At 40.8% G+C, this 25310-nt stretch overlaps 2 protein-coding genes across 2 annotated transcripts; both read left to right on the top strand.

Moving 5' to 3' along the window:
* The first annotated feature begins 180 nt into the window (after positions 1-180).
* Positions 181-11760, top strand: sphk2 (sphingosine kinase 2). The gene is made up of 8 exons (XM_034197218.1): positions 181-335; positions 2336-3925; positions 5525-5674; positions 5929-6023; positions 6196-6311; positions 6518-6721; positions 7332-8916; positions 9403-11760. Exons 2-8 carry the CDS (start codon positions 3463-3465, stop codon positions 9463-9465), a joined length of 2676 nt encoding a protein of 891 aa, XP_034053109.1. The 5' UTR covers positions 181-335; positions 2336-3462; the 3' UTR covers positions 9466-11760.
* A 392-nt stretch (positions 11761-12152) lies between these two features.
* Positions 12153-23912, top strand: si:dkey-283b15.4 (cytohesin-2). Its single transcript, XM_034197219.1, has 12 exons — positions 12153-12348; positions 14465-14615; positions 16523-16589; positions 16675-16793; positions 16878-16958; positions 17136-17248; positions 18021-18169; positions 18273-18384; positions 19041-19117; positions 19846-19917; positions 20037-20191; positions 20704-23912. The coding sequence occupies exons 1-12, from the start codon at positions 12282-12284 to the stop codon at positions 20789-20791; spliced, it is 1251 nt and encodes a 416-aa protein (XP_034053110.1). The 5' UTR covers positions 12153-12281; the 3' UTR covers positions 20792-23912.
* The last annotated feature ends 1398 nt before the right edge of the window (positions 23913-25310 follow it).

Below are 25310 nucleotides of genomic sequence, written 5' to 3'. Positions count from 1 at the left end.
CAGGATGAAGATAAAACGTCTCGCATTTATAACTTGTTTCTGTCCCTCAGAACCGTATTATTTCCTTTTATAGTCACTGAGGTTTTCACGTAAATCTGACGTCAGGAATGTTTTGATCACTATTGATTATGACTGCAAGGGGAAAATGAGTTGTCCAGGAAGTGTTGTCCTGTAAATGATTGGAGAATGTCGGTGGGTGTTGCAATGTTTTCCTTATCGCCATTGGACTTCCTCTCCGCCGCTCAAAGCTGCTGCTCCTGCGTCTCCAGACACTTCCTGCACCGAGCTACAGCATTCAGTGACTATCTGTCGTCGTGAGGGGGAGACAAGATGAGGTAATTTTGGCTGTTTTTCCTTTGATATGTTACATTATTATTGTTCTTTCTAAGCCGAAGGTAGCAAAAATATAAGTGTTTAAAAGTTAGGAATGTCCGGCTCCATGGAGTCAGTTTAAACCGACAGTTAGCTTAACGTTGTTACCTGCGTTAACTTGGCTACCTCCTCATCAATCAACATATCAGACTTGAACTATCAAATGGGGGATTTTCCGTGCACCCATGGGGATGACTGGTAATTTTCAAGGGAATAAAGCTGAAATGGTGTCTTAAGTTAGCTAAAAGCTGCTAACCACGGCTAACTGACACAGCTATGTTGCGCTTGTCAGTTAGCAGTTTACAGTAGCTACTGTAGTCACAACATTAGCAAGCGGTGGCTATCCCTTTGATTTAACGTCAGGATTCGTGACTTTTTACGCCGTTTTGCCCGTTTGTGGTTATTTCAAAGGCTGCCACTGTTATGGAAATGGTTATTCGGTGTAGTTTTGCTGTAACTGTTGAACTACAGCCAGAGTTCAGTTGTTCAGCATGCTAACAGCTAACATTGGGTGGATGTCATCGGTAAAGTTTAACGGTTTGCTTTTTTTACTTTACGTCATCTAATCAAACTTTATTTATAAAGCACTTTTCATTCACAAAAGTCACTCAAAGTGCTTTACTGAATCTCCCCCTTCCCAGGTAATAACCAGACTAGCATTGCTTTGTGATGACAAAGAACCCTTAATACCAAAACCGGAATAAAATGAGAATAACATCTGTGTGCTCTCTTTCTGCTCCTGGTTAAAATGTGTGCAGCTGAGTGTTGCAGTAGTTGTAGTGATCTATTAGACATGCTCTTAACGTCGCTGTTAAGTCAGTGTTTAAGTACACTGAGTATACTCTTGAGTTCAAAGTAAAAAGCTAACTTGAAATTTGCCCAAAATACCCAGATGTCACTCAACAACAGCCTCATTGTGTGGGGGACGAAATTAGCCTGCTGATATTATTTCTGGGTGTCCCGCCCTGCATTTCAAGGACATAAGGTGCAACAATGGGCATCAGTGAGGTGCTTTTGTGTGAGTTTTATCAAGACAGGACATCAGCCAAGTATTGATTCTGTCTGCACCTCTGCTTGCATAATGTTTTCGGACTGTTATAACATTTGAAAGAACGATGTAACCAGTTTATTAATTTAGGGTTCACCATCTGTGATAGATAGTCCAGTAATTGTACTTTGACGCTCTTCAGTCTAATTAACTGGACCCTGCTGACTTGGAGCTTTGACATTACTGCCATCTATATACCTGTACATAACACTCATGATAATAATTAACTACTCAATAGTAATTCTACCATAACACTTTTCAGAAACTGTAACTTAAGTGAGTCACAGAATACAGAAGTGCAGTGTGTAGTGAACTTTATTAGTTTTTTGGGAACAATTTGAGATTGTTGCTTGCTGATGCAAAATCTCTAAAACCCATGTAGGTCAGCAAATTGCTAAATCTAAATCTTAGATTCAATTGTGAAAGAGTCGAGACACCGTTTCCCCAAATCCTGTTGCACAAAAGCCCTTTTATTTTAAGAAATAAAATAGCAACCAGACTTGGTCAGTCTCATTGTACCTTTCATGCTAAATAATGTGGTGTCTCAGCAAGGCTGTTGAGGATGTGTGACTGTTAGTCATTGTGTTCTCAGACCCTTTTGGGGTCAAGGGGCATGATGGGCCTTGTATTGCTTCATCCTGTAACCTGCAATCTCCTTCTCTTATCATGGCAGCTCTTCTATGTACTTGTTCTACTCTTATTGTAAAAATGTCTGAAATATTCACCTTTGTACAGTAGAATCCCATTGAATTACAGACATTAAATGTATTACGTTTTGTTCTAGTTTAATATCAAAATCTTACCATCTGATCTTAAATATGTGTAGGTGAGACACCCATACTTTAAAGTTCTGCTATTGTTTTGTCCACTTCTACAATTGACCTATGTCTTTTTCTCCTCCTCTGTGTAATACAGGAACAAAGATTTTTGGGAGGGAACGTGAGGAATGACTCAAGGACATTAACATGACATAAATTAAGGACACACCTGAAGCTGTCTCCTTGTTTGTCTTTTGTTTTGTCTCTGTTTTTTTGTGTTTGTTTTCGTTGTTTAGTCTCCATTTGTCTTATCTGGTGACTCTGTTCTCGTGGAGAACAGATAACGAAGGTGCATTTGTTTGGATGAAACTTAAATGTATCACACTACTACTGTCTTGGGGACAGGCCTAGTTACTCCTCTTGTCTGCCTCCTATATCTCTGAGACTAAAGACAGCAATAGAGGTATCAAAGGTCTTGAAAAAGCCAGCATTTATCATATCTTTGTGGCATTAATTACACGTGGGCCAGTAATTATCATGCAACATCCTCTACACAGAATTATTTACTTGTGCAGTAATTTAATTTAATTTCGTAGCCTCCTTGTTCAAACAAGGTGTGTTTGTTTGTCTTATTCATACTTAGTGAATCACTTTTTCAATGCAACCAAGAGTTTTAGTTTTATCCATTTGTGTAATTATTTGAAGATTTATTTGTAAAGTCAAGGAGCTGCTCAGTTGCCTTATATTGCTATCGCATTGGCGGCTTCAAGTTGTGATGTAAACTTTTTTTTTTACTTATGCAATCTTTGTGATGAACACTTCTGTGTAAATGACTGATCTTGTAGTGGAAAATATAATTTTGTAAGTTCTGTGTTCTCTAAATATGTTTGAGATTTGCTCACTCGTTTTCCACTGGCAGTAAATTGTGTAGGCTGACGGCTCTTCAGATCAAACTGTGGGACGAAGACATGAGAGCTTTTTAACTGTGACACAAAGACTGATCTTAAGCTGTTCCCATCTTCACTGGATACATACTCTGAACAGAAGATCCTTTAAACTGGAAATATTTTTTTCTTTTGAAATGAAGACATACTTCTGAAATGGACCGACAGACCAGAAACTAAGAGACTCTTGAATCCCAACATTGAAAAGGAAGAATGATTTTGAGGAGATTTCAGGGATAAATCTCTCAGACTGACAACTCTTCAAGCATCTAACTGTAGAAAATCCAGCCCTTAAGCTCACATTTTTTCCCGATAAGCCTTGTCCGCTTTAGCAGTGAGGATGCGATCTCCAGAACCGTCTTCACCTTCCACGGCAGAAGCCCTGCTTCACAGCCAGTTTGCTAGCTGGGGTTCAGGCAGCAACAGCAACAACAACAGCTGCCCCAACAGCCCTGGTGGTCCGGGCGGACTGTCCCCCGCTGCCTCCCCTACTCCGTCTCCGGCCTCCAACTATGCCTTGACCCTAACCCACACCCACATACATATCCAGCGGCTGTCACCACGGCCAGGGAAGGAGGCCCGTCTCCTGCTGCCTTTATCAGAGCTGGTGGGGTGCAGCTGCCCCCGGGCCCCTGCGCCGCCCCTCCTCGTGCTGTACTGGTACCCACCAGGAAAACGGCGGAAAGGGGTTTCTCGACGCAGGCAGGTGAGGGCCTACCTGGCAGAAAGCAGGTCTGAGGCTGAGAGGTGGTCGGCTGCTGTGCAGTGTTTACTCCGAGACGTGACCGTCACTGCTGACACCGGTGAGTGTGCCTCTCACTAGTTTTAACTGTTAATGTTTTAAAGGTTAGGAAAATGCTCGAATTTAAGTTAATCCTTAAAAATGTCTTTATTTTCAAAATGATCGGGTGCTTCATCTACACAATCACTGAAATGAAACAATTGTGTTGTCATATGTGTTTGTTGTCCCCTGGTGCCTCACAAGACAAGGAGCAAACCAAAACATACAATTAAAAAAACTCAAATGAACTTCTGTTCAAATAAATAAGTGACAATCTATTGATTTTGATTTGTATCGGTGACAATAGACATTGGGTATAAAGTCAGTATGTAAACTTAATGTTGTATTGATGCATTGATGCTAACCATTTAGATATGATTAGAGTCAGTCTGCAAAGTTTGAGTTGAAATACATTGAAAGAGCTTGAGAAGTTCTTTAGTTGTCTCCTAAAAAGGTACACACCCTGTGTTACAGGACCATACTGGTGCTGATTAATAGCACACTAACGTCAGTTGTATGTATGTGTCCTTGCTGCAGTTTTGAAAGCTATATATTTGAGTTCATGGTTAGTTAACTGTACTTGATAGAGTGATTGACTTTGACTGGCCATAATGTTTGTCTCTTTGAAAGAGTTTTGAAGTCATTGTGTTTACTAAATGGAAACACAATGTTGCCTCATGCCACCATGATTTATGCCTCCTTTGTAAATGCATGCTAAATATAGCTTATTGTCACAATGACCCAAGACTACTGAGTAGACGACACAAATGGTACCAAGAGAAGTTCAGCATTTTAGGGGTTATGTAGCAAAACACTAAGAGAGATTAACACGAATGCAGGGTAAGAGGCTGTGAGATTTATTTCCCACAGTATTTAGTTTGGATTTCCATTGTTTGTTTGTTTCAGCTACATCTCACATTTATGTAATATCACTTTGAGTATCCTTATCTGTCCTGCACACACGGCTGGTATCATTCAGTGTCAAATGAGAGACAAAGAGGGTGGGGCTGCTGCAGCATGCCACCGCTTCCCAAGCCCTGTATCCCCCAGCCTTAATAATCTAACAGATAGCAAGGCACCGCTCAGTGTTTACTTTAGTGTGTGTGTCTGTGAGTTTGAATGCGTATGGACATTATAGCTGTGGTTAGCTCGGGTGATATGTTCTGTGTTGTTTGTTGGGTCATCCAGGATTATCTGAGTGCAGTCATGTTATCTCTTTCCCCGCTGGCATCCATCCGCACCATACTAAATCTTTGATAGATTTTCAGAGATAGCTAGAGAAGATGATTATGTAATTTGAGCTTTACACCTGGGCTGATAAAAGAGCAATGAAGCATTAGGAAAAGCGCTATACAAATCCCATGTTGTTTTATTATTATTATACAAGCATGTAAGTGAATTTAAATGATTAACAGACGCGCTCTCAAGTGATCCATTATGCAGTGTGAGGTAAAATGAAGCTAAATGGTTGAATGCACTCAGGATCCAGGGTTGGGCAACAGTTAGTGATGACAGCTCCCTGTTAGCTTGTTTCTAAAATGAAGATAACCTCTAGTTCCCTTCTTTATTCTGTAAAAAAACCGGTGTGAGTTTTGACTAATTCATGCTTTCTTTCATACAGAATTTTCAAGAAGTCTGCTACCTCGTCCCAGGCGACTACTGTTATTGGTCAATCCCTTCAGTGGGAGAGGCCAGGCCATGCAGTGGTGTCAGACACACATCCTGCCAATGATCAGAGAGGCCAACATCAGCTACAACCTCATACAGACAGGTAACATGCCAATGCTTTTACATACACGTCGCAGAATAACATTATTGATCCCCAGGTGGAAATTAGGTTACGTTATAGTTGCTGCATTTCTAGAATAGAATTTAAGAACTACCTTTTTAAAGAGAATATACTACAATATATAAGAATAATATTGCTGAAAATGGGATCTGTGATTATATCAGCATTATAAGTATGGACATATGTATAAAACATAGATTTTTAACCAGGTTTAACTTAATATATATCTGTCTCAGAGCGTCAGAACCATGCCAGAGAGCTTATCAGAGAGATATCGCTCCCAGAGTGGGATGGCATCATCATCATCTCTGGAGACGGCCTGCTGCATGAGGTGTGTAATGCTTTTTGTTATGGGGGGTTAAACATGATTGAATACTGGGGTATTTACAAGAAGCAAATATATAACTGTGGATATATTTACCTGTGATTCAGACCACATGTATGTATCTTAAACTGGGTCCACTGATATGATTTTCTGAAATCTCTGTGTTGTGTTCTTGCAGGTAATCAATGGGCTGATGGAGCGTCCTGACTGGGAACAAGCAATAAAAACACCTGTCGGCATTCTCCCCTGCGGCTCTGGGAATGCCCTGGCTGGCTCCATCAACCACCACGCAGGGTGAGCATGTTCAAAACTCACATGTTGTTTTGTCTTATCTTTAAACTCAAGAGGACAATGTTGTCTTTGTCATGACTTCGTTATCTAGCCCTAGATATCTCTGAATAACAGAATATAGGACTTTGTATTGCCTGTGTGTCTGTACAGTTCTCTCCTGAGCTTACTGAACTGGGTGTTTTTCTTCTTCTTCTTTGAATCTCCCTCAGGTATGACATGTGCCTTCGGGAGCCCCTCCTTTTGAACTGCTGCTTTTTGCTCTGTCGAGGCGGAGTCCGACCCATGGACGTGATCTCCGTGACGACAAGCCCTCCTCCCTCTGTCAACAGTCGTCCTGCAGCACCCAGGAGACTGTTCTCTTTCCTTTCTGTGGCCTGGGGCTTTGTGTCTGATGTGGACATTGAGAGTGAGAGGTGGGTGTGTAACTGATTCAACTGTAAGGCCTTCAGCTGTTGGCTTTCTTAATCCTGACTTTTGTGATAACACCTTTTGTCCAAAAGAAAGATGTACTTATTTCAACATTATCTTTGCTGGTTTGGTAACACAACAGCCCTTGGGCTAAACAAATGTACACAAATATAATCACATACTGTAGATGCTAGATCAGCACAACACTCTCCCTCTACCTACCCCTCACCCCCTTTTTCACCCAACCAATAATTTCTTCGGAGTATGTCCCTATTTAAAGAAAAAGGGATAAAAACAGTGCATGATATTAAAAGAAAAACATCAAACAAGTCAGTTGCAGAGAAGGCATAAAATAAACCATTGTGTGATTTAGTTGAAAGATTGGGATGAAAAAAACTATTTAAAAAAAAGTGAAAACTATAAATGTGAGTCATATTGTTAGATTTAATCCTTACTGAAATATAAAAAAAGAACATCTTCAATGTCTCGAGACATGTCTTTTTAAACTTTCCAGGCTTTCCTTTTAATTTGGTGCACACGGTGCTAATGCTGTCCATCTAGCAGAAGTAGTTGGTTACACATGTAAGATTTATTTGACATATGTTCTTGTTCCAGATATCGTGGCCTGGGCTCGGCTCGCTTCACCCTGGGCACCCTGGTGCGCATTGCGTCTCTTCGATCCTACAAGGGTCGTCTGTCCTACCTGCCTCCCTCTATCAACCCCGTCTCACCCGACACCACACCTCCTCCCCCAAGGAGACCCCTCTCCCGCAGTATCACAGAAGGCCTGGATGAATTCTGTCGAACACCCATCCATCGCACCTGCTCCGACATGGGCATCAGCGAACAGAGGAGCCTGCAGAGGGGCGAGGTAGAGAGGGAGAAGGAGGAGAGGCAGAAAGAGAGGGAGAGAAGAAGGGAGAGGGCTAGGGGAGGGGGATCTGGCGTGGTGAGGGCAAGCAGCCTGGCAGAGGACAGAGAGAGAGAGAGAGAGGGGGAGATGGAGGCAGAAGAAGGGAGGTCAGGGACATGTTCCGAGAGTTCAGAATCAATTGAAAGGGAAGACTGCAATATGGGAAGGGGGGAGAGGTTGGAGGGGATCAAGGACGAAAGGGAAGACGAGGGGAGGGTAGAGCAAGACTCCAGCGAGATGGAGGTGGAGGAGAGGGGGAAGGATGGGGAAGGCAGTGGTGGTTCTGCAGAGGGGGAGAGAGTGGGCTGTGGGGTGGACATGGGGCGAGTGGCAGACGGAGAGCCAGAGGGTTGTCTCCCTTACCCAGAGGGTCTTCAGGACGCCAGGAAGGCCCTGAGGAAGAACTCAGCCCCTTCCAGCCAGATCGCCCACGCCCTGTTCAACCAGCCGCTCAGCCAGGAGGCGGACGCAGACTCCGGCTCGTCCTTCGGGGTGGAGGACGTGGACCTAAATGGATCCTACTACCAGAAAGAGCCCTTCCAACTGGACGTTGCTCGAGAGCGATCTCTCACCATCTCGTCCTCCCCCTTCCGTCACTCTCCCTTCTCCTACAAGCCCAAGACCCTGGACCAAAACCAGAACGCTTCCCGGCCGAGGCCCCTCTCTCTCCTCCAGCACTCCCACTCAAACTCTCTCCCCCCGAAACTTCCCTCCCTCTCCCTGTCTCTTTCTCCTACACCCCCATCTTCCCCTTCATGTGCCTCCCCCCACTCTTCATCCTACCTCGTCCCCCGTCCTAACACACCAAACTCCACCTCGCCCTCCCCCTCGCTACGCACACCCTCCTCAACTTTTAACTTTGACATTGCCGAGCCAGCAGGACCTCAGAAGAACCGTCCTTTATTCTCACTGCCTTTAAATGCCCCCAGAGATGAGTTGTTACCCCCCCTCGACCAACCCCTTCCCACCAGAGACTGGGTCACTATTGAAGGGGACTTTGTCCTGGTCCTGGCCCTTTATCAGTCCCACCTCGGGGCTGATCTTCATGCTGCACCCCAGGCCAGGTTTGACGATGGGCTGATCCACCTGACCTTTGTGCGGGCGGGGATCTCCAGAGCCACTCTCTTGAGACTGTTCTTCGCCATGGAAAGAGGAACCCACCACTCTGTGAGCTCGCCCTATGTGAGCCACATCACCTGCAATGCCTTCAGGCTGCAGCCTCTGTCCACACGAGGGACCCTCACTGTGGACGGAGAACTGGTGCCCTATGGGCCTCTTCAAGCGCAGGTTAGCAACACTTACTGACTGTAGTTTATGGGATATGAATCTGCCCAAAAAGCATTTATTAGTGTCTGGGAAAGAGCGAGAAACAGTCAAACTACCTTCTTTTGATAACTAACTAATGATTTGTGTATCACTTCCATTCACTGGAAACCTGCTTTAGATCCACCCATACATCATTTGCATGTAACTGTAATATTCCTTATAGGACTTTGCCAGTGATAGTGGTCAGTAAATCAATAACTCTATTTCATTTGTAATTTGTTTTTAGCTATGATGATGAACAGGCAGAATTGAGCAAATCAGTTTTATTTAAGCTTTTAATCATAATTTCCTTAATTATTCAAACAATTACTTTTCTCCTAATTTCTTAGGAGATTTGTTGTTGTTTTGCAGATGTACGTTATGCTTTTATTAATGCTGTCAATTTATGTTAATTTGTTCAAGTGAAACGTGTCATTAGTTATAATGTACCTTTTGTATATTTCACAGGTTCATCCCGCCTTGGCTCGTCTCATCGTTGGTGACTCTGGAGTAAAGATGACCAGATTCTAATCAGTGATTGGTTGAGCAGATTGATGGACACAACACTCTACTGAATTATGTAATCTCTGTTTGCCATCTATACTCTGAAAGAGGGCAAGCGTCTGAGAGACTTAAAATAGCCTGGATTGCAGAAACTGCTTCCCTGGGGTTTAATGAAGGGATAACCCACCGAGCACCAATGGAGCATGACTGCAGGGATTGATAGCACATTTGAAAATGGATGGAAAATGCGCCTCATTGCACAGCTGTTGGATTACGCTCAGCATGGAAACTGCACAGCCTGGGATAGTAAGAGGGAAGAACAATCGAATGTTTAGGGTTTTTTGAGTGCAGATAGTGCATGTGTTGGATGTATACGTAGTGGTATGCATGCAGAGAAGCACTACCTGAATTTTGCGTTTTAATGAGATAGAAAGATCAAATTAAGAGAAATGTGTTCTTTAACATGCTACAACAAATACACTGAGATTCACTTGGGCCAACATCCCAATAAAATTGGCCCCAACCTTCTTATCTTTCCGACCAAATGTCAAAGTATAAATCTTCCGTCCATGAAAGGAATGCCTTATCTGACACTGGACAGTACAGTTGTACCTTTGCCCTTATTGCTCTGTGTTATAAAAGAAACACAAATATTCTTAATGTCTGTCCACCTAGCATAGTGTCCGTCCACTACATCAAAGCCAAGCTACGCTTATATACTCAGACATACTGGTAGACCCACCAAACTGCTGTTCTCTTTGAGCACACGACACCAACTGCTTTAAGCATCAGTGGAGAAAATGTGGAGAAATGTACACTTTAATGCTGTCAATGCTAGTGACTCAATGTAGAGCAGTGCCATCAAGCTTTTCAGGGTTAGTTCATTAGTATGAGCAGAGGAGCCGTTGAGCGGCGACCATTACTGACATTTGAAAAATAATCTGTGTTTTTTTTTTTGCCAGTGGATGCACGATTATGATGTTAATGTTATCACAATTTACAACATATTGAACTAGAAAATGTCTGAACGTAGCAAGCTTCAGTGGTTTTAGACTGAATTTTAAAGAAAGGTTTCAGAATCACACTGATCTCTCGCATATATATCACTATCTCTGAGTAATTGGAAGTTTAGAGGACATTACTTGTCTCTGTTAAATAGCAAGTAGTGCATTTCATTTGCACAATAACTGGAGTTAAAGGAACACAGAAAATCACTATAATGCTTTGTAATGTTTAGATACATCTTCAGAGTTTCGCAGAATTTGACACAATGCTTTGTTCTAGAAAATGGATGCACTTGTATTAATAGCCGAGTCAAGATACTATAATAAATTGTTCGCATTGCAGTCCTAGCCTGAAATATTTATTGTCTCGATTTGAACAGTTTTTGAACGGTAGGACAGACTCATTACAGAATCATCATTCATTTAAAAGTCCTTTCGTAGAGACAAACAAGGACCCAACACTAAAATCCAGCAGATTTATGATCAAGAGATACAGTAAAATGGACACAAAACAACTTTCCCTTGAAGAATCACCCAGCAGCAGAACTAATCGGTTGAATGATGGATTGGGTTTTGAATGGAACGTATCTTGAGAACATGTTTCAGATGGTTATTGGCTCCTCGGTGAAACCAAACCGCAGATACTGGAGCCCATAATAGGAATTGTCGTTTTTTATAAATTATTTTTCTTAAATGCAATATTAAACCCTGCTGATATTCTTGATCAGGAAAAAGGATTAATAAAACCATGTGCAGTGTATCAATCAGTACAATGTGCCGCCTGCTTGGGTCATCGTCTACATACTGTATGTCCTGGTCATGCCTGGACAAATGAATGCCTTTGTAAAATAAACCTGTAAATGCTGGCTGCTGATCATGAACTGTTTGAACCTGACTGCTGAAAATGGAGTAAAACTCTTTGCTCACCAGGCATTTATTTTTCTTCTTCTTTTATTATTATTTTTCTTCAGAATGCACAATTCAACTTGACTACCACAACTACTCTGCCCTCACACAGCTTCATCATGTAAATACACACTTTGGGTTAAGGCTTGTAACAGTACCAAATAGAACAAAAATACTTTCACTTTCATTACGTTTTATACCAAAAAGTTAGCTCTCAATGCCAAGTAATCTAGCTCACATACCTGAACCATGTTTTGTCTATGGCCATAGCGCAGTGAGGCACATTTGATAGGACAATGTCGGGTACAACCTATGGTGTAACCCCTAAATTGATAATGCTGTTAAGATGTCTGTAGTGGACTGCCTGTAATGAAATTGTAATTATTAATAAATGAAATATGCACATACACAATGTACAGTTATTAGTTATATGTGATTTTTGAATAAATGTAACCTGATAGGTTTGTCTGGAGCAAATGTACTGTACTTTTGTCACACCAGTGAGTCTTTAAATCTATATAATACAATCAGTTTCTTTTATCAACAATCTTTATTTCATTCATTTTAGTTTATTAGCATTAGTGTACCAAAGACAATATTTCCACAACATCAAGTAATTCTGAGATTTAAAAAAAAAAGGTACAATATCTTTAAAAAGTGAATATTAAATCATTAACATATTGCCCATTAATAAACGAATAGATTTCCCCAGTGAAATGGCCAGGACCCAAAACACCTTTCCTTTAACGTTAATGTAATGTGTGATATGTATAGTTTTATATTGAAAAACAACTGACCGGATGTAGAACATCGCTTCCGGTGTCGCCACCTTCTTTGTCTCCGGCCCAACATTTCGACATCAGGGGTTTTCTATTTTTTCCACCTTATTTTTTAGGATATATTTACTTATATATCCTTACATTTCTGGATTGAATGACAGTCGACTCTGAACTATTAATGCCTAAAAGCAAAGCACCAAAAATGGATGACCTGGACTACAGTAAGTGAGCTTTCTAACGAGATATCTGCATGTCGCTAGCTAGTTGTGGCTAGTTGTAGCTACTGGCTCGGTGTATTTGCTCAGGTGTGACAGTGCTCAACCCTTTTAACATTTACATGACACATATTGACCATATAGCCTGTTCTGTCTTTTCCATAAAGTGTGGGTAAACACGTAAACCACATTCAGGGTAAAAGGAGCCACAGCGGTGCATTAGCTTAGCCTGACGCCAACTAAATATTGATTCATGTCTCTGTGTGCTCGGAGCTAAGGTTTCAGATATCCTCGATAGACATTTAACACCTTCGAGTTAAGCAAGATAGAGGTTTGCTCCTTACAATTGTCCTGGTTTTGTAACCAGTAGCCTGTCTGTCTGGTGGAGTATGAATCAAACAGTGGATGCAGACTGTGGGCGTGGTTGGTGGTGTTTTAGAGCAGCTGTTAGTTTCAGACTAAACACACTGCTGATGGAGGCTTTGCCGGATCACGAGTCATCCTTTTTCAGACACCATCAATCCATATGTTGTGGGACATGTATACACATTGTGAAGATACTCTGATAAAAGTCCTGCATTCAAAATCTTAAAAGTACTAGCACTCACTAAACTCGTATTTAAAGCTGTCAAATAAATGTAGTGGAATAAAAATAGTGTCTTCCAAAATGTAGAGAAGAAGAAGTATAAGGAAGCGTAATCAGAAAATACTTATGTAAAGTACAAGTACCTCAAAATCGTACTTGAGTAAATGTACTTAGTTACTATCCACCACTGTTCAGTTGCCAGTATATAAAGTACACCTAGCGTTACTCCAGTCTACTAAGAGAGACTGAGAGATGTGTTTCTAACATGTAGTCTTCCCAGTTCCCACACTTACAAGTTGACAATAATTGATAATTTACAACACCACTCCACCACAAACATGCTCCTGAGCTCCTCTTACTGTTGTGAAAGCGTGTTAGACATTGTAGGTAAAGCTTTAACACTGCGGGAAACCGGCTGACATATTTATTACATATGTATGCTGCAAGTGAATATATGAAAAAGGCAGATGTCACTGCTATTTTCCAAATCTGAGACTGTGTGTTAGGAGTTGTAAGCTTCTCTGGGATTGTCTGGTCTAGTTTTGTCAAGTCGAGGTAAAGCCTAGTGGTTTATGGTCTTGACCTGAACAGGTAGAGTCACGTTTTGGTAAATACCTTTTTAGAAAGTTGCGTAACTCAACTGTAAAGTAGACTTTGAAACCACGGGAAACAAACTTTAAAATAGTTATTAATGATTGAAATGATGCTTTATAATTAAGAAGTCTATCAACCAGCCTTCCATTTGATTGTAACCTTTATCTACATGCTTAATACCATAATATAATGTTTATGCCTTTGTACATGCCAAGAACATACTTTTTAAATGTGCTTTATACTTCTGTTTTACCTGTGTTACATCTTAAATGTAATGAAATGATTGATGGAGCTGCATTTGGTGTAAATGTCACTCTTCCTCACTTGACACTTTGCAAAGTGACTACCTTCTCTTTAGCAAGTAGTTGGAATAAAGACGGTTTGTAATGAGTCTCACAAATTAATTCACCTTTATTATATTTATTTATATCTCTTCACCCACCAAATACAACTCAAACTAATTGCTTAAAACCACTAGTGATGAGCAAGAAAATATATCTCCCATGATTTTGATTAGGCAGTCTTTAAACTAGTCTGGATGTTGAAGCAGTGAGCTGAGGTTGGCTGTTCGATTAGTCTGTGGGATAAATGCTTTATTATTAAACCTGGCTGTCGGAAACCAGTACGAACAAACTTTGCCATGATAAAAAGTTATTGTTAAAACAAATGTACATGTCTTCACCGAGTGTCTTCCCACTGCCAACTACAGTCGTCACTGTAACTAAACGCTTCTCCCAATCCTCTCCATTGTAAGATAATGATTGAGTCTTTCATAGCACAATTGAGAAACAATGCAATTCTCAAAAGAGTTGTGCTTCATGGCGTTTTATATTACTAATAAAGACACAATCTGCCTTTTGTGTCAGATTTCTAGCGCACCGTTACAAAATGTTATTTCTGCCTCAGCAGTAATGGACTCATTCTTCTTCTCTTCCCTTACAGTCCCAGTAGACCTCAGCCCAGAGGAGCGCTCTGAGCTGGAGGACATCCGCAGGAGGAAGGGCGTCCTGCTGCAGGAGATCCAGAGACTCCGGGAGGAACTACGAGAGGCCATTATGGAGGTGGAGGGACTGGAGACCAGCACAGAGGGCAGGTAGGAAGAAGAAGATGCTCAGTTCTTGCACAAGACAAATGACAAGAGCTGGCTTCTTGATCGCCAGAATGTGCGCATTTTTTTTATTCAGCATTCTCAAATACATTATCACTTACAATTATTTGTAGTTGTCCTAAAAGATAACAAATTTGTATTCACTTCAGATCACCATGTTCAGCTGGAGTCTTACCACCTTTTATTACCGTGTCAAAATGAAAGACTTTACGGCAGTCCCTGATGCTTTTTTCATCACCTTTTCAACTGTGTTCATCTTTTTTAATGCCTCCATATTGTTGCTCCTACAAGTGCTGTTGATCATTAGTTGACATTATAGTCTTGTCATTAATGGATATTAGTTCTTAATTAGGGGTGTAACGGTTCACAAACATTTCGGTTCGGTACGTACCTCGGTTTTTTGGTCACGGTTCGGTTCGGTACGTTTTCGGTACAGCAGAATTTTTTTTCACAAAACAAAACATATATATATATATTTGTTTTTATTATTATTAAACTGTGAATAATGTATTCACTCAAATAAATACAAAATATAATAAAATAAACATTAAGGTGCAGCATTTCGATGATCTGAAATAATCTGTATTTGAACTTTACTGTACTAGTACTCACAAAACATAAATTATTAGTTTTGGGTTTTTTATTTTTTATTAAACTGTGAATCTTCACTCAAAAAAATACAAAATAAAATAAACATTAAGGTGCAGCATTTCGATGAACTGAAATAATCTGTATTTGAACTGTACTGGTACCTGAGCAGCCAGTTTGACATTATGACTTGCTTGTCATTGTATTTTCATGTTTTTTTAAAGAACAATTAACTTGTCCACATTGCTTGCTGAAAGGGCAGATCTGCTGGCACTAACAATGTCTCCTGCTGTGGAGAACACCCTCTCTCTAGGGACAGAGGTAGCAGATACAGCCAGGTAGCGCTTTGCTAACATGGCAACATAAGGATACTTGGCGTTTGTAATAGCTTTGGCTCGGTCTGAACTCTCTGCGAGTGGTGGAGGCTTACATGCTAGTGGGAGTTGGGTTTGCACTTCAGTCTTTTTTCTTTTGGTACCGGTGATATTCACATTCGGGTGATGCCTTTTCAAGAGTGTGCAAGTTTGATGTATTGCCAGCCGCGTAACCAATTTTAGTTGAACAATGCCGACAAACAGCTTTGGTTCGGTCCACCTGTCTTTGTCTGTCATCCTTGTTCGTAACTGCGAAACCAAAATGTTCCCAAACCGGAGACTTCAATGATGCTGGAGGATTTTCAAGCTCAACTTTATCTGCGTTCGCCATTAATTTTCGACAGTTCCTCAAATTACTGACTAAATTTGAACGCATCCCTCTGACCAAGTATGCCTCTCATCCAATTAAATGACTTGCTCGCTCTATGACACGTTGAACCCAATGTGAGCAAATTACTCTGAATGCTGCGACGCAGCACCTGAGATTACTTCCAAAAAGTTGTTCACGTTCTCAATTTTTTTACGTCTAACGTTATATTCGTTCGGTACACTTCGGTACACACCTGTACCGAACCGAAGGGCCCGTACCGAATAATTTCGGTACGGGTACCGTTACACCCCTATTCTTAATACATTTTCTGGTTAAGAGTGGTCATTTTAGGTAAGCAATATGAAGGTATACGTAAAAGTAATTCAGTGAGAGCTTATGTTTTAATATATATATTTAATTTACTTTAAAAGAAAGGGACGTTATTTCAAATCAAATGGTCAAATGAATGCAATTAACAGCTTGAAGAAAAACTATGGTATTAATGCTAAGTGTATTAGGGTTAAGTAAGTATTGTGATCTTTAGTGATTTGTGTTGGAGATGTGATGTAAACACCGCAAAGGCTATTTTCTCTAACATTCAAAATGTCTGCTCTCGGCAGTAAAACTCTTCAGAAAAGCAGGCATGTGGCGATGGGAAGGAAGAAATTCAACATGGATCCCAAAAAGGTAAAGCTTCCATACTTCACATGTGGACTCAGACGTCCCTCTGTCTTTACTGTGTGGTGACAGGCCCCTCTCCCCTCTGCTGCAGGGCATCGTGTTCCTGGTGGAGAACGAGCTGATCAGACACACTCAGGAGGACGTCGCTCAGTTCCTCTACAAAGGAGAGGGCCTCAACAAGACTGCCATCGGAGATTACCTGGGAGAAAGGTGCTTGGCCTGGAAATATCTCTAGACTTTTTTTACCTAACGTAACAATCATTTGTAACTGTGATCTTTCTTTCTGTTCTGCAGGGACGACTTCAACCTCAAAGTTCTTCAGGCTTTCGTTGACCTCCATGAATTCACTGATCTCAACCTCGTCCAGGCCCTCAGGTAAACTTCCTGTTTTGAACCAGGGACAACATGTCTTGAATAGTCTCCTGGCACAATGGAAACTCTCATTGTCACTTAAGGTTAGAAAGGGTTACAATGATGCAAGAGAGAGCGGTATTAACTCTGCCTTGATGCCAAATATGTTCCCTCCGACTTGAGCTAAACCTGTTTCTGCAGACAGTTCCTGTGGAGTTTCCGTTTGCCCGGTGAAGCCCAGAAGATTGACAGAATGATGGAGGCCTTTGCTCAGAGATACTGCCACTGCAACCCCGGCGTCTTCCAGAGCACCGGTAAACTGGTTATTCTGCATTTCATCTGAGATGATCTGTTACCAACCTATTGTTGACTTCTCTATGTGTGGTTGGTATCTGCCGGCTTTAAAGAAAGTGCTATTTTCCTGTGATGGGTCACAGGAAGGGCACTGCCCAGAAGACGTGCACTCACACAAACAACAAGCCCCTTACCAGAAATGTCCTCATATGAAACCCTGCAGTCTGCCAATTCCTAAACCTCGCTTTTCAGTAAAAACATCTTGTATTTTCATTTATGATTTCCTTTAATTGGTTAAGAAGAGGTTTAGCAATGCCTGTCTTTTTGTTTTTAAGAAAAAAAATCATGGCAAGGCTCATAATGGTAGCAGTCCAAGCTTTTGTTGAGTTTGATCGAGTAGCTTTGAATGTCTGGTGTCTTTTTATGCCAGGATATACAGGAGTAGGCCTCCCTTGGGATTGGGAAGTTTGTGCATTTTGAAAGTGATTTCATCTTTCTCTTTTCAATACATTTTAACTTGGACTTTATTAAAAAAAGAATCCTACATAGCCACCACTGGAATCTATTTCTAAAAATAGTATAATACCATATTAGTGAAGCCTAATCCATCCTGCAATTGTGCAGAAATACAGGGACATGCAAAAAAAACATTCAAATAGTTATTTAGACTTTAAACTATTCACTAAAGCCCAAACCTGTTGTTTGTCTCTCTAATATTAATTTAAATATAGTAAATAATCACATGTTTTGTGTGGAACTAGAGTCTTATTCTCCTTCTTCTCCTGTTTACAGACACATGTTATGTGCTGTCATTTGCCATCATTATGCTGAACACAAGCCTCCACAACCCAAATGTGAGGGACAAACCCGGACTGGACCGCTTCATCTCGATGAACCGAGGCATCAACGAGGGGGGAGACCTCCCCGAGGACCTGCTCAGGGTACCAAGAGATCTACTTTTTGTTTTTTGGAAATGGCTAAGTTACAACACATTGAAGAGATTGAAGTGCGCTTACTTTACTTTTATCCTGTGTGTTGTTCCAGAATCTCTATGATAGCATTAAAAATGAGCCCTTCAAAATCCCAGAGGACGACGGCAACGACCTGACGCACACCTTCTTCAACCCGGACAGAGAGGGCTGGCTTCTCAAACTCGGTGAGATGATGCCAGGGAGGCTTTGTTGTGGACTACTTTATTTCATGCTGCCTTTTAACCCTGATCCTGTACAATTGAACAAATGGATTATATCAGTGTTACAGATATCAGAAGTATTTCCATTGTGAAAAGACAGTGCTATGTTCTGTATGTAGTGTACTTTGTTCTCTCTTGAGGCTTTGTGCTCTGATGACACGCCCTCCTGTCTCTGAGGGTTGCTGCTCTCTGCCTTATCTCTCAGTGTTGTGGCATTTGAACATTGCCGTAGCATGATGGTGAACAGGAGACTCACTTTCCTGCGTCATGGCAGTCTAAAAAGCTGATGTTTTCTTTTGCATGGCGGGGCCTGTGAACTCTGTCACTAATCAAATCTCTTTCTCTTCCTCGTCTGTCTCTCTCTTTCTCTATTTGTCCTCTGTCTCTAAATCCTCCGGTCCCTTTTTGTCTCTGCTTCTTCCCTGCGATTTCCACCCTCTACTGCCGCTGCTTGTTTTCTCAGGAGGTATGTACGGACAGTTGTTGTAGTTTGAAAACGTTAGCCACGTAGTTAGCTGTAAGACATTAGAAATAGTAGAATAATCCCAATTCAACTTTTCCCCCATGAAGGAAATCTTTTTCCCACTCGTGATCATAATGAGCATGTTTTTGTGTTTCAGGGGGACGCGTGAAAACCTGGAAACGACGATGGTTCATTCTCACAGACAACTGCCTTTATTACTTTGAATACACCACAGTAAGTTGGTGCAACACTTGAGGGAATCTGCCACTCCTTGTAGATGTATCTGGTGCAGGTCGTACAGGATGTTGCTGCTGTATTTGCATTGGGTTTTCTGAGGGGAAAAAGCAACAGGATCAGTTGCATTGTTGTCTTATCTTGCAATACAATCTGGTAGTGTCTACAGTTGCAAGGCTTCTGGAAAAATGTGATTGTTTTTTAAAGGTTATTTAAGGCCTACGGGTAAAATTGGGTATTCCCTTTGGCAATAATGTAATGTATCTAAAATGGGGTTATGTTACTGAACTCAAGGATTAAATGCACGACGGTGGTAATCCCCAGAAGACAAACTGGTTTGGTTCCACATTCATAATCGCAACAAAAGAGACGAGTCAGACTGGTCACGTGAGGCCACATTTCAAAGACCTGCTTTACAAAACACCAGGAAGACTCCAGTGTAGCTCAGGATACCAACTTGCTAAAGCTACAATTCAAACAATGAATACACAATTTGTCACTTACTGAAAGGCTGCTTTTAAGTTCTGCTTCTAAGAAAAAGATCAAATCACAAGGCAGATGCATGCATTCATTTGTTATGTCGGCTGTACATTTATTGACTTTCTTAGTGAAACGACAGGCATCGAAAATAAATGCAACTGTTAATGCAGAAAAATACACATTACAGGCATTTTAATGTTGTAACTCTTTTGCCAATAATCTGCTGTTATTGTGTGTTTCCCTAACAGGATAAGGAGCCACGAGGTATCATTCCTTTGGAAAACCTTAGCATCCGGGAGGTAGAAGACCCAAGGAAGCCTGTAAGTTTGAATGATTGCAGTCTAGGCAAATGTTGTTATCACATAGTTTCATAACTGTAGATTTCACAACAAACTGTAACTGTTTATCTAATTAATATTCTTTCATTTTTTACAAAAAGAACTGCTTTGAGCTGTACATCCCCAACAACCGTGGGCAGCTGATTAAGGCATGCAAGACGGAGGCTGATGGCAGGGTAGTAGAAGGAAACCACAATGTGTACCGTATCTCCGCCCCCGCACCGGAGGAGAAGGACGAATGGATCCACAGCATCAAGTATGGAAATGCAGAATATCATTATTGGAAAGGTTTGGGTAGCAGTAGACCAGTGAGAAAGTTTAACAAATCTTCTAATTCAAACCCATTAAAACCACAATTTTAAGATCTGCCTTTCGACGTAGAGCTCTGGCTTCCAAAGTGTCGTTTTTCAGGTTTCCCCAAGGGACTTTGCTGATGGGTCATTTATGTGATGCAATCAAAATCAATGTTGTTGCTAATCGCGGACATGTCTCAGATTTGAGAAAAAAATACCCCAAGTATTTGGTATACAGAAAATACTTGAGGTTTATTTGTTGTTGTTTTTAAAACTAGGAATTCATCGATATATATATTTGTAATGTCACTTTACGCCTTTATTGTCCTCTAAGGACATCAGAGCAACTCATTTAAAGTGAAGCACAAGGTGAGGCGCCCAATATTTTGTTTATGCCAAAGTAATTTGATGTAATTGTATTTTGATAATCCACTCGACTCAATAGTGTTTCTTTGTTGTTTGTTTGTTCCTACAGATCGGCTGTCAGTGTTGATCCCTTCTACGAAATGCTCGCTGCGAGGAAGAAACGTATATCACTGAAGAAGAAGGAGGAACAACCGTAGAGTATTCAACTCATTCTCTGTCCTTCTCATCCTCCTTCCAACAGGACACACATTCTCTTCCCTGCTCCTCACTACCTGTCCATAAGTTTAGTTAGTAGTTCCACCGTCCTCAAACACATCCTCTCCCTGATAAGAGGACTCCTTGATACCCTGTCTACCAGACTATTGAACACCTCCTTCAGAGTGAAGCGCACCCCGCCGTGGCTGCCTCTTGTTATCTCGTTTCTTACACTACTGCTGGTATACACACCCTGACACACTACAACCAGAGCACATCGTCCGTCCCGTCTTCTCACCGCTTCCCTCTCTCGTTCAGCATCTAAGTGATCTGTGCACTGGGCTTAGACCATATTCAGACTAATGTTGGTGATTTCAGAAACAAATCTTTCCTGTTTTCCAAAATGCAGGGATTTAAAAAGGCTATGATTGTTAAGATTTAGGGCATCCTGATTATTTTTTGGAAATCTTTTTTTCTCTATTTCCTCATAACTGCCTTGTTAGTGACAAACAAAACTTTTAAAAAACTGACAGCTGTTCAGCAGAACTATGTCAGGCCTCTGACTGAAGCAGCTTTCGTGCAGAAGAGGTTTAATATTTCTCTCTGTGCTCTGGCCTTTAAGAATACTCTCTGAAAATACAATGGTGACACAAAGCCTTCTATGTTTCTGACATCTGCATTAGTGTGAATACGGTCTTTTTCAGAGTAGCATCCGCTTCAGTTACCGTGGAGTGTTCTTTCACATTTATGATGACGCTGCCTAAATGAGAAATGGCCTTCCTTGGTTGTGTGCACCCCAGAAAAATGTGAATTCAATATTCAAATACTACAAATGTTTTTTTAGTTAAAGGACAGGTATGTAGGATTTGTGGTGGATCTATTAAGACAAGTGGAATATATTATTCACCTTTAGGTTTTCTTTAGTGTATAATCATCACTTATCTCGAAATCGTTAGCTTATAATGAGCGCGTCATATCTGCACAGGGTGCCGTCAGCTCTAGAGGGGGGCATCATGTTTTTCAGCTGGAATTTTGAGGCGCAACGTTGAAAGATGGAGATTAGGAAGACGAGGTTGTTGGTGCTGGCCAAACATTTGATGTATTAAGAAGTTTTGAGAACAGTAATGGAGGGTCATACTCATTATCTGGCACAAGAAAAAGCTAACAAGCGTGAATTATTGCCGCCAAGGAAGCAAAAACATAAAGAATGTGAACGCTAGATACCAATAAATCCTACACACTGGACCTTTGACGATAGTAAGAGAAGAATCCGTTTAAGTCAACGCAGCAAAAGATTTCAGATCACTGAGATGTGCCCATTGCTTCCTATACTACTCTTAATGGCTTTGACACGCACAGCTACCGTCTAAACCCTACATACTGTAACCCTTATGTGAGGGAAATGTCACTGTTCATGACTGTTTGCCAAGTTACTGTTGATTTTCAATTACAGGGCAGAAAGGTTGCTTTACTTGCAGTATTAATGGAGAAAGCAATTTCTCTCCTTCCAGATAGCTTTTTGTTTCAGCTCACTAAGACAAGATGTGGTGTTTAGCATGTTTATTTACATGCTTCAACAATAGCTGTAGGCTTGTTTACATTACATTGCGTTTAGCTGACGTTTTTAGCCAAAGCGACTTACAATAAGTTTACAAATCCTTAATAACACTTTACTGAGCAATGATCATGTCCTCTCAGATGTAATGTTCTAGCATGCCACACATATTTCTTTCCTGCTCAGCACTACAAGATGAACACGGACATCTCTCTCACAACAAGTAATAACTCTGTAAGACATTTAACTGTTAGAGCCTGGACTGTCCGCTATAGTGCATTTCATGAAGTCACAAAGGCAGCTCATTACAATGTATACTTTCTGTAAATAGATGTTAGCATATTTGTTTACGATACATATAGAAATGATTTTATTTATTCTTTATCTTTTGTTCAAATCTGATTTGTGTACGAGCTACTGTAAGACTGCATGTTGATAAACTGAACCGTCAGAGTAGGTACTGATGCATCGCTGATCATTCTAGTGCACTGATTTGAAAAGTGTTAGTGTTCCCTGTTAATACCGATAAATAGCTTTTTAATATTGAGGTTGTTTTAAGCATAGAGCTATTAGTCTTATCGTAGTTTCTTTTCTAAATGAGATGGTGTTAAAGAGATGTTTAGAAGTCTGGTTTATTTATTTTAGAGTAAACCAGACTGTGAAGCACAAGCAGCAAAGAGTCTCAAAAACTAAAGTCCAGTTTTTGACTCAATGGCTGCCCAGAGTCCACTTGAAGTGTGCGGGGGCTTCTCACAAGCTGGCATTTCCATCATACAACAGTAATTAAAATGAAGAGACAACAAAACAAGGAACACTAACAAAGCTTTGATTCATTATATAATAGTAAAGATATTCAGATGTAATGAATCAGTAACAAGTTTAGATTTGTGTCCAGTGATAGATTTGCTTGACATCCAGTTCATAAACGTATTGCTAGTTGTTTATTGAATTGGCCATTTTTAGAAGGTAGTGAAAATATTTGTCTACTGCACTTTATCAATTTTAGCATTTTGGAGAAAATGCTGTTACTTTGACTGACAACACTCCAATACTCTGTAGCACCCTCTACTGGTGATCTCACTGCAATATGCTGAAGGACGAACCATTAACTGTAGAAATTACATAATTTTAAGTTTTTTCTTTGTGATGACAACATGAAGACTTTGTTTTAAAGACACAGCTGGTGATTGGTCCTTCAAATAACAGATATTGAATTGCCTTTACTCTCCTACCTTATGAAACTGACAAAGGCCTAACTTTAATCCTCCATGTTTGTGTGCTAACAAAACACACAGACTATCTGTAGGCCTCGACCTTCTGGGTATTCTTGAAGTGCAAAGTTGCCAAAAAAAACAGTTGGGACAACAAATGTTTATTTAAACATTACAAATGAACACTGAAATGATCAGACTGAAACTGGGCCTCTTCAGGAAATGTTTATTTTGTATTATTTATTTTATTTACTGTTAAGTTGAAGATGGATAGATCATCTGTAAATGTAGCAAAAGGAAAACCATGATTAATTGGTACGAGTAAACTACTGTGTAAAAATAAAAGGTAAACCAAGATGATGTATTGCTGTTTTATTTTTTTGAAATGGGGGCGAGGGGTTGGTCTTTATATTTAATCTGCTAGGTCAACTTTATTTATGAACCCTGCATGATCTTGTAGAGCAGACCAGACCTATTCTTCAAATGTTAGGATGTGAAAACCTAAGACCAAGATGTTAAACATAGTTTTTAAAAAAAAAATCATCCTAAAAATCCACATGTCGGTGTTAAAGGTCCCATGACATCCTTTCCGGTTATTGCCCGTCCCCTTGTGTGTTATGTAGCTTTGTATGCATGTAAACGGTCTGCAAAGTCACAAACCCTCAAAGTACACCCTGTAGCGAGTAAAACTCTAACACAGAAGAGACCTCTCTATGATGACACAGAATGCCTCGTTGGAGATTTATCTTTTTCCATTGTTCTCTTCCGGGAACCAAGTGACGTAACTACGATCCAAATACACACACTCACACCCACTCACTCACACACACACACACACATACATTTTTCTCAGCCTGAGATAGCGGGACACGGCGAGGCCCGGTCCGAGGACACACACAGACCCACAGCCAGGCTGCGCCACGGGTGTGTGTGCTCGGGCCGGGCCTCGCCATGTCCCGCAGACCCCACGCAGCAACCAGGAAACAACACCAGCAGCAAGCCAGCTCACACTGTCCGCTCCAGCAGCGAGCCCCGCAACGTCCCGCCAACACGGCACCCAGACCCCACGCAGCATTCTCATCTGTTTCATTACTGGTGTCATGTTCTGGTTGCTAACGCGGACGCCATTGTAACACATAATCACTGATGTTCCGCTGTAACGGTGGTGGACTCTGTCACTACTATAACGGAAAATCCTTGTTTAGGAGTGATTGGCATGAGAGGGGTATTTTGTGTGTTAGTGATTTACTAGATTGCAATGGTAAACTGCTAGATGTTTTGGCTTTTTCAACGAAATACAATATAACGTGTACTGCTAAAGATTATAACAAAATCTGTAAAGCAATTCCTGTACCACTTATTGAAATGATTCATAATACTTTACTGTACTCAAATGTTGTATCAGTTTTACCTAGTTTGGAATTTATTGGCGATACTCTTAAGAATAATAAATCTATTAATGCTTCTTTGAAATCTCACAATTTGAACAGAGGCTTATTTCCACAAGGGACCGATTTAGACACTTTATCTGTAATGGAAAAAGCTCTATCTTATTTTATAAAATGGCCTATTTCTCCTAAAGCAAAAGAAACTCATTTTAAAATTGTTCATAAAATCTACCCGGTTTCTACTTTTTTAAATTCAAGATTTAAATTTGAAGTGGAACCATGTTCCTTTTGTAATTTATCTGATGAATCGTTGGAACATTTATTAGATCTCAGTGCTGCGTTTGACACTGTTGACCACAGCATATTA

This window comes from Gymnodraco acuticeps, unplaced genomic scaffold (genome assembly GCF_902827175.1).
Source record: "Gymnodraco acuticeps unplaced genomic scaffold, fGymAcu1.1, whole genome shotgun sequence".
In the NCBI taxonomy this organism is placed as follows: Eukaryota; Metazoa; Chordata; class Actinopteri; order Perciformes; family Bathydraconidae; genus Gymnodraco; species Gymnodraco acuticeps.
This window is presented reverse-complemented; position numbering and strand designations above follow the sequence as displayed.

What these genes read in the sequence shown, in the direction of transcription:
- sphk2 (XM_034197218.1), top strand. Translation starts at nt 3,463, where the DNA reads ATGCGATCTCCAGAACCGTCTTCACCTTCCACGGCAGAAGCCCTGCTT. An exon ending in GACCGTCACTGCTGACACCG is followed by an intron (nt 3,926 to 5,524) that starts GTGAGTGTGCCT and finishes TCTTTCATACAG; the next exon opens with AATTTTCAAGAAGTCTGCTA. An exon ending in CTACAACCTCATACAGACAG is followed by an intron (nt 5,675 to 5,928) that starts GTAACATGCCAA and finishes TATCTGTCTCAG; the next exon opens with AGCGTCAGAACCATGCCAGA.
- si:dkey-283b15.4 (XM_034197219.1), top strand. Translation starts at nt 12,282, where the DNA reads ATGACAGTCGACTCTGAACTATTAATGCCTAAAAGCAAAGCACCAAAA. An exon ending in GGAGATTACCTGGGAGAAAG is followed by an intron (nt 16,794 to 16,877) that starts GTGCTTGGCCTG and finishes TCTGTTCTGCAG; the next exon opens with GGACGACTTCAACCTCAAAG. An exon ending in GGGCTGGCTTCTCAAACTCG is followed by an intron (nt 18,385 to 19,040) that starts GTGAGATGATGC and finishes TTTGTGTTTCAG; the next exon opens with GGGGACGCGTGAAAACCTGG.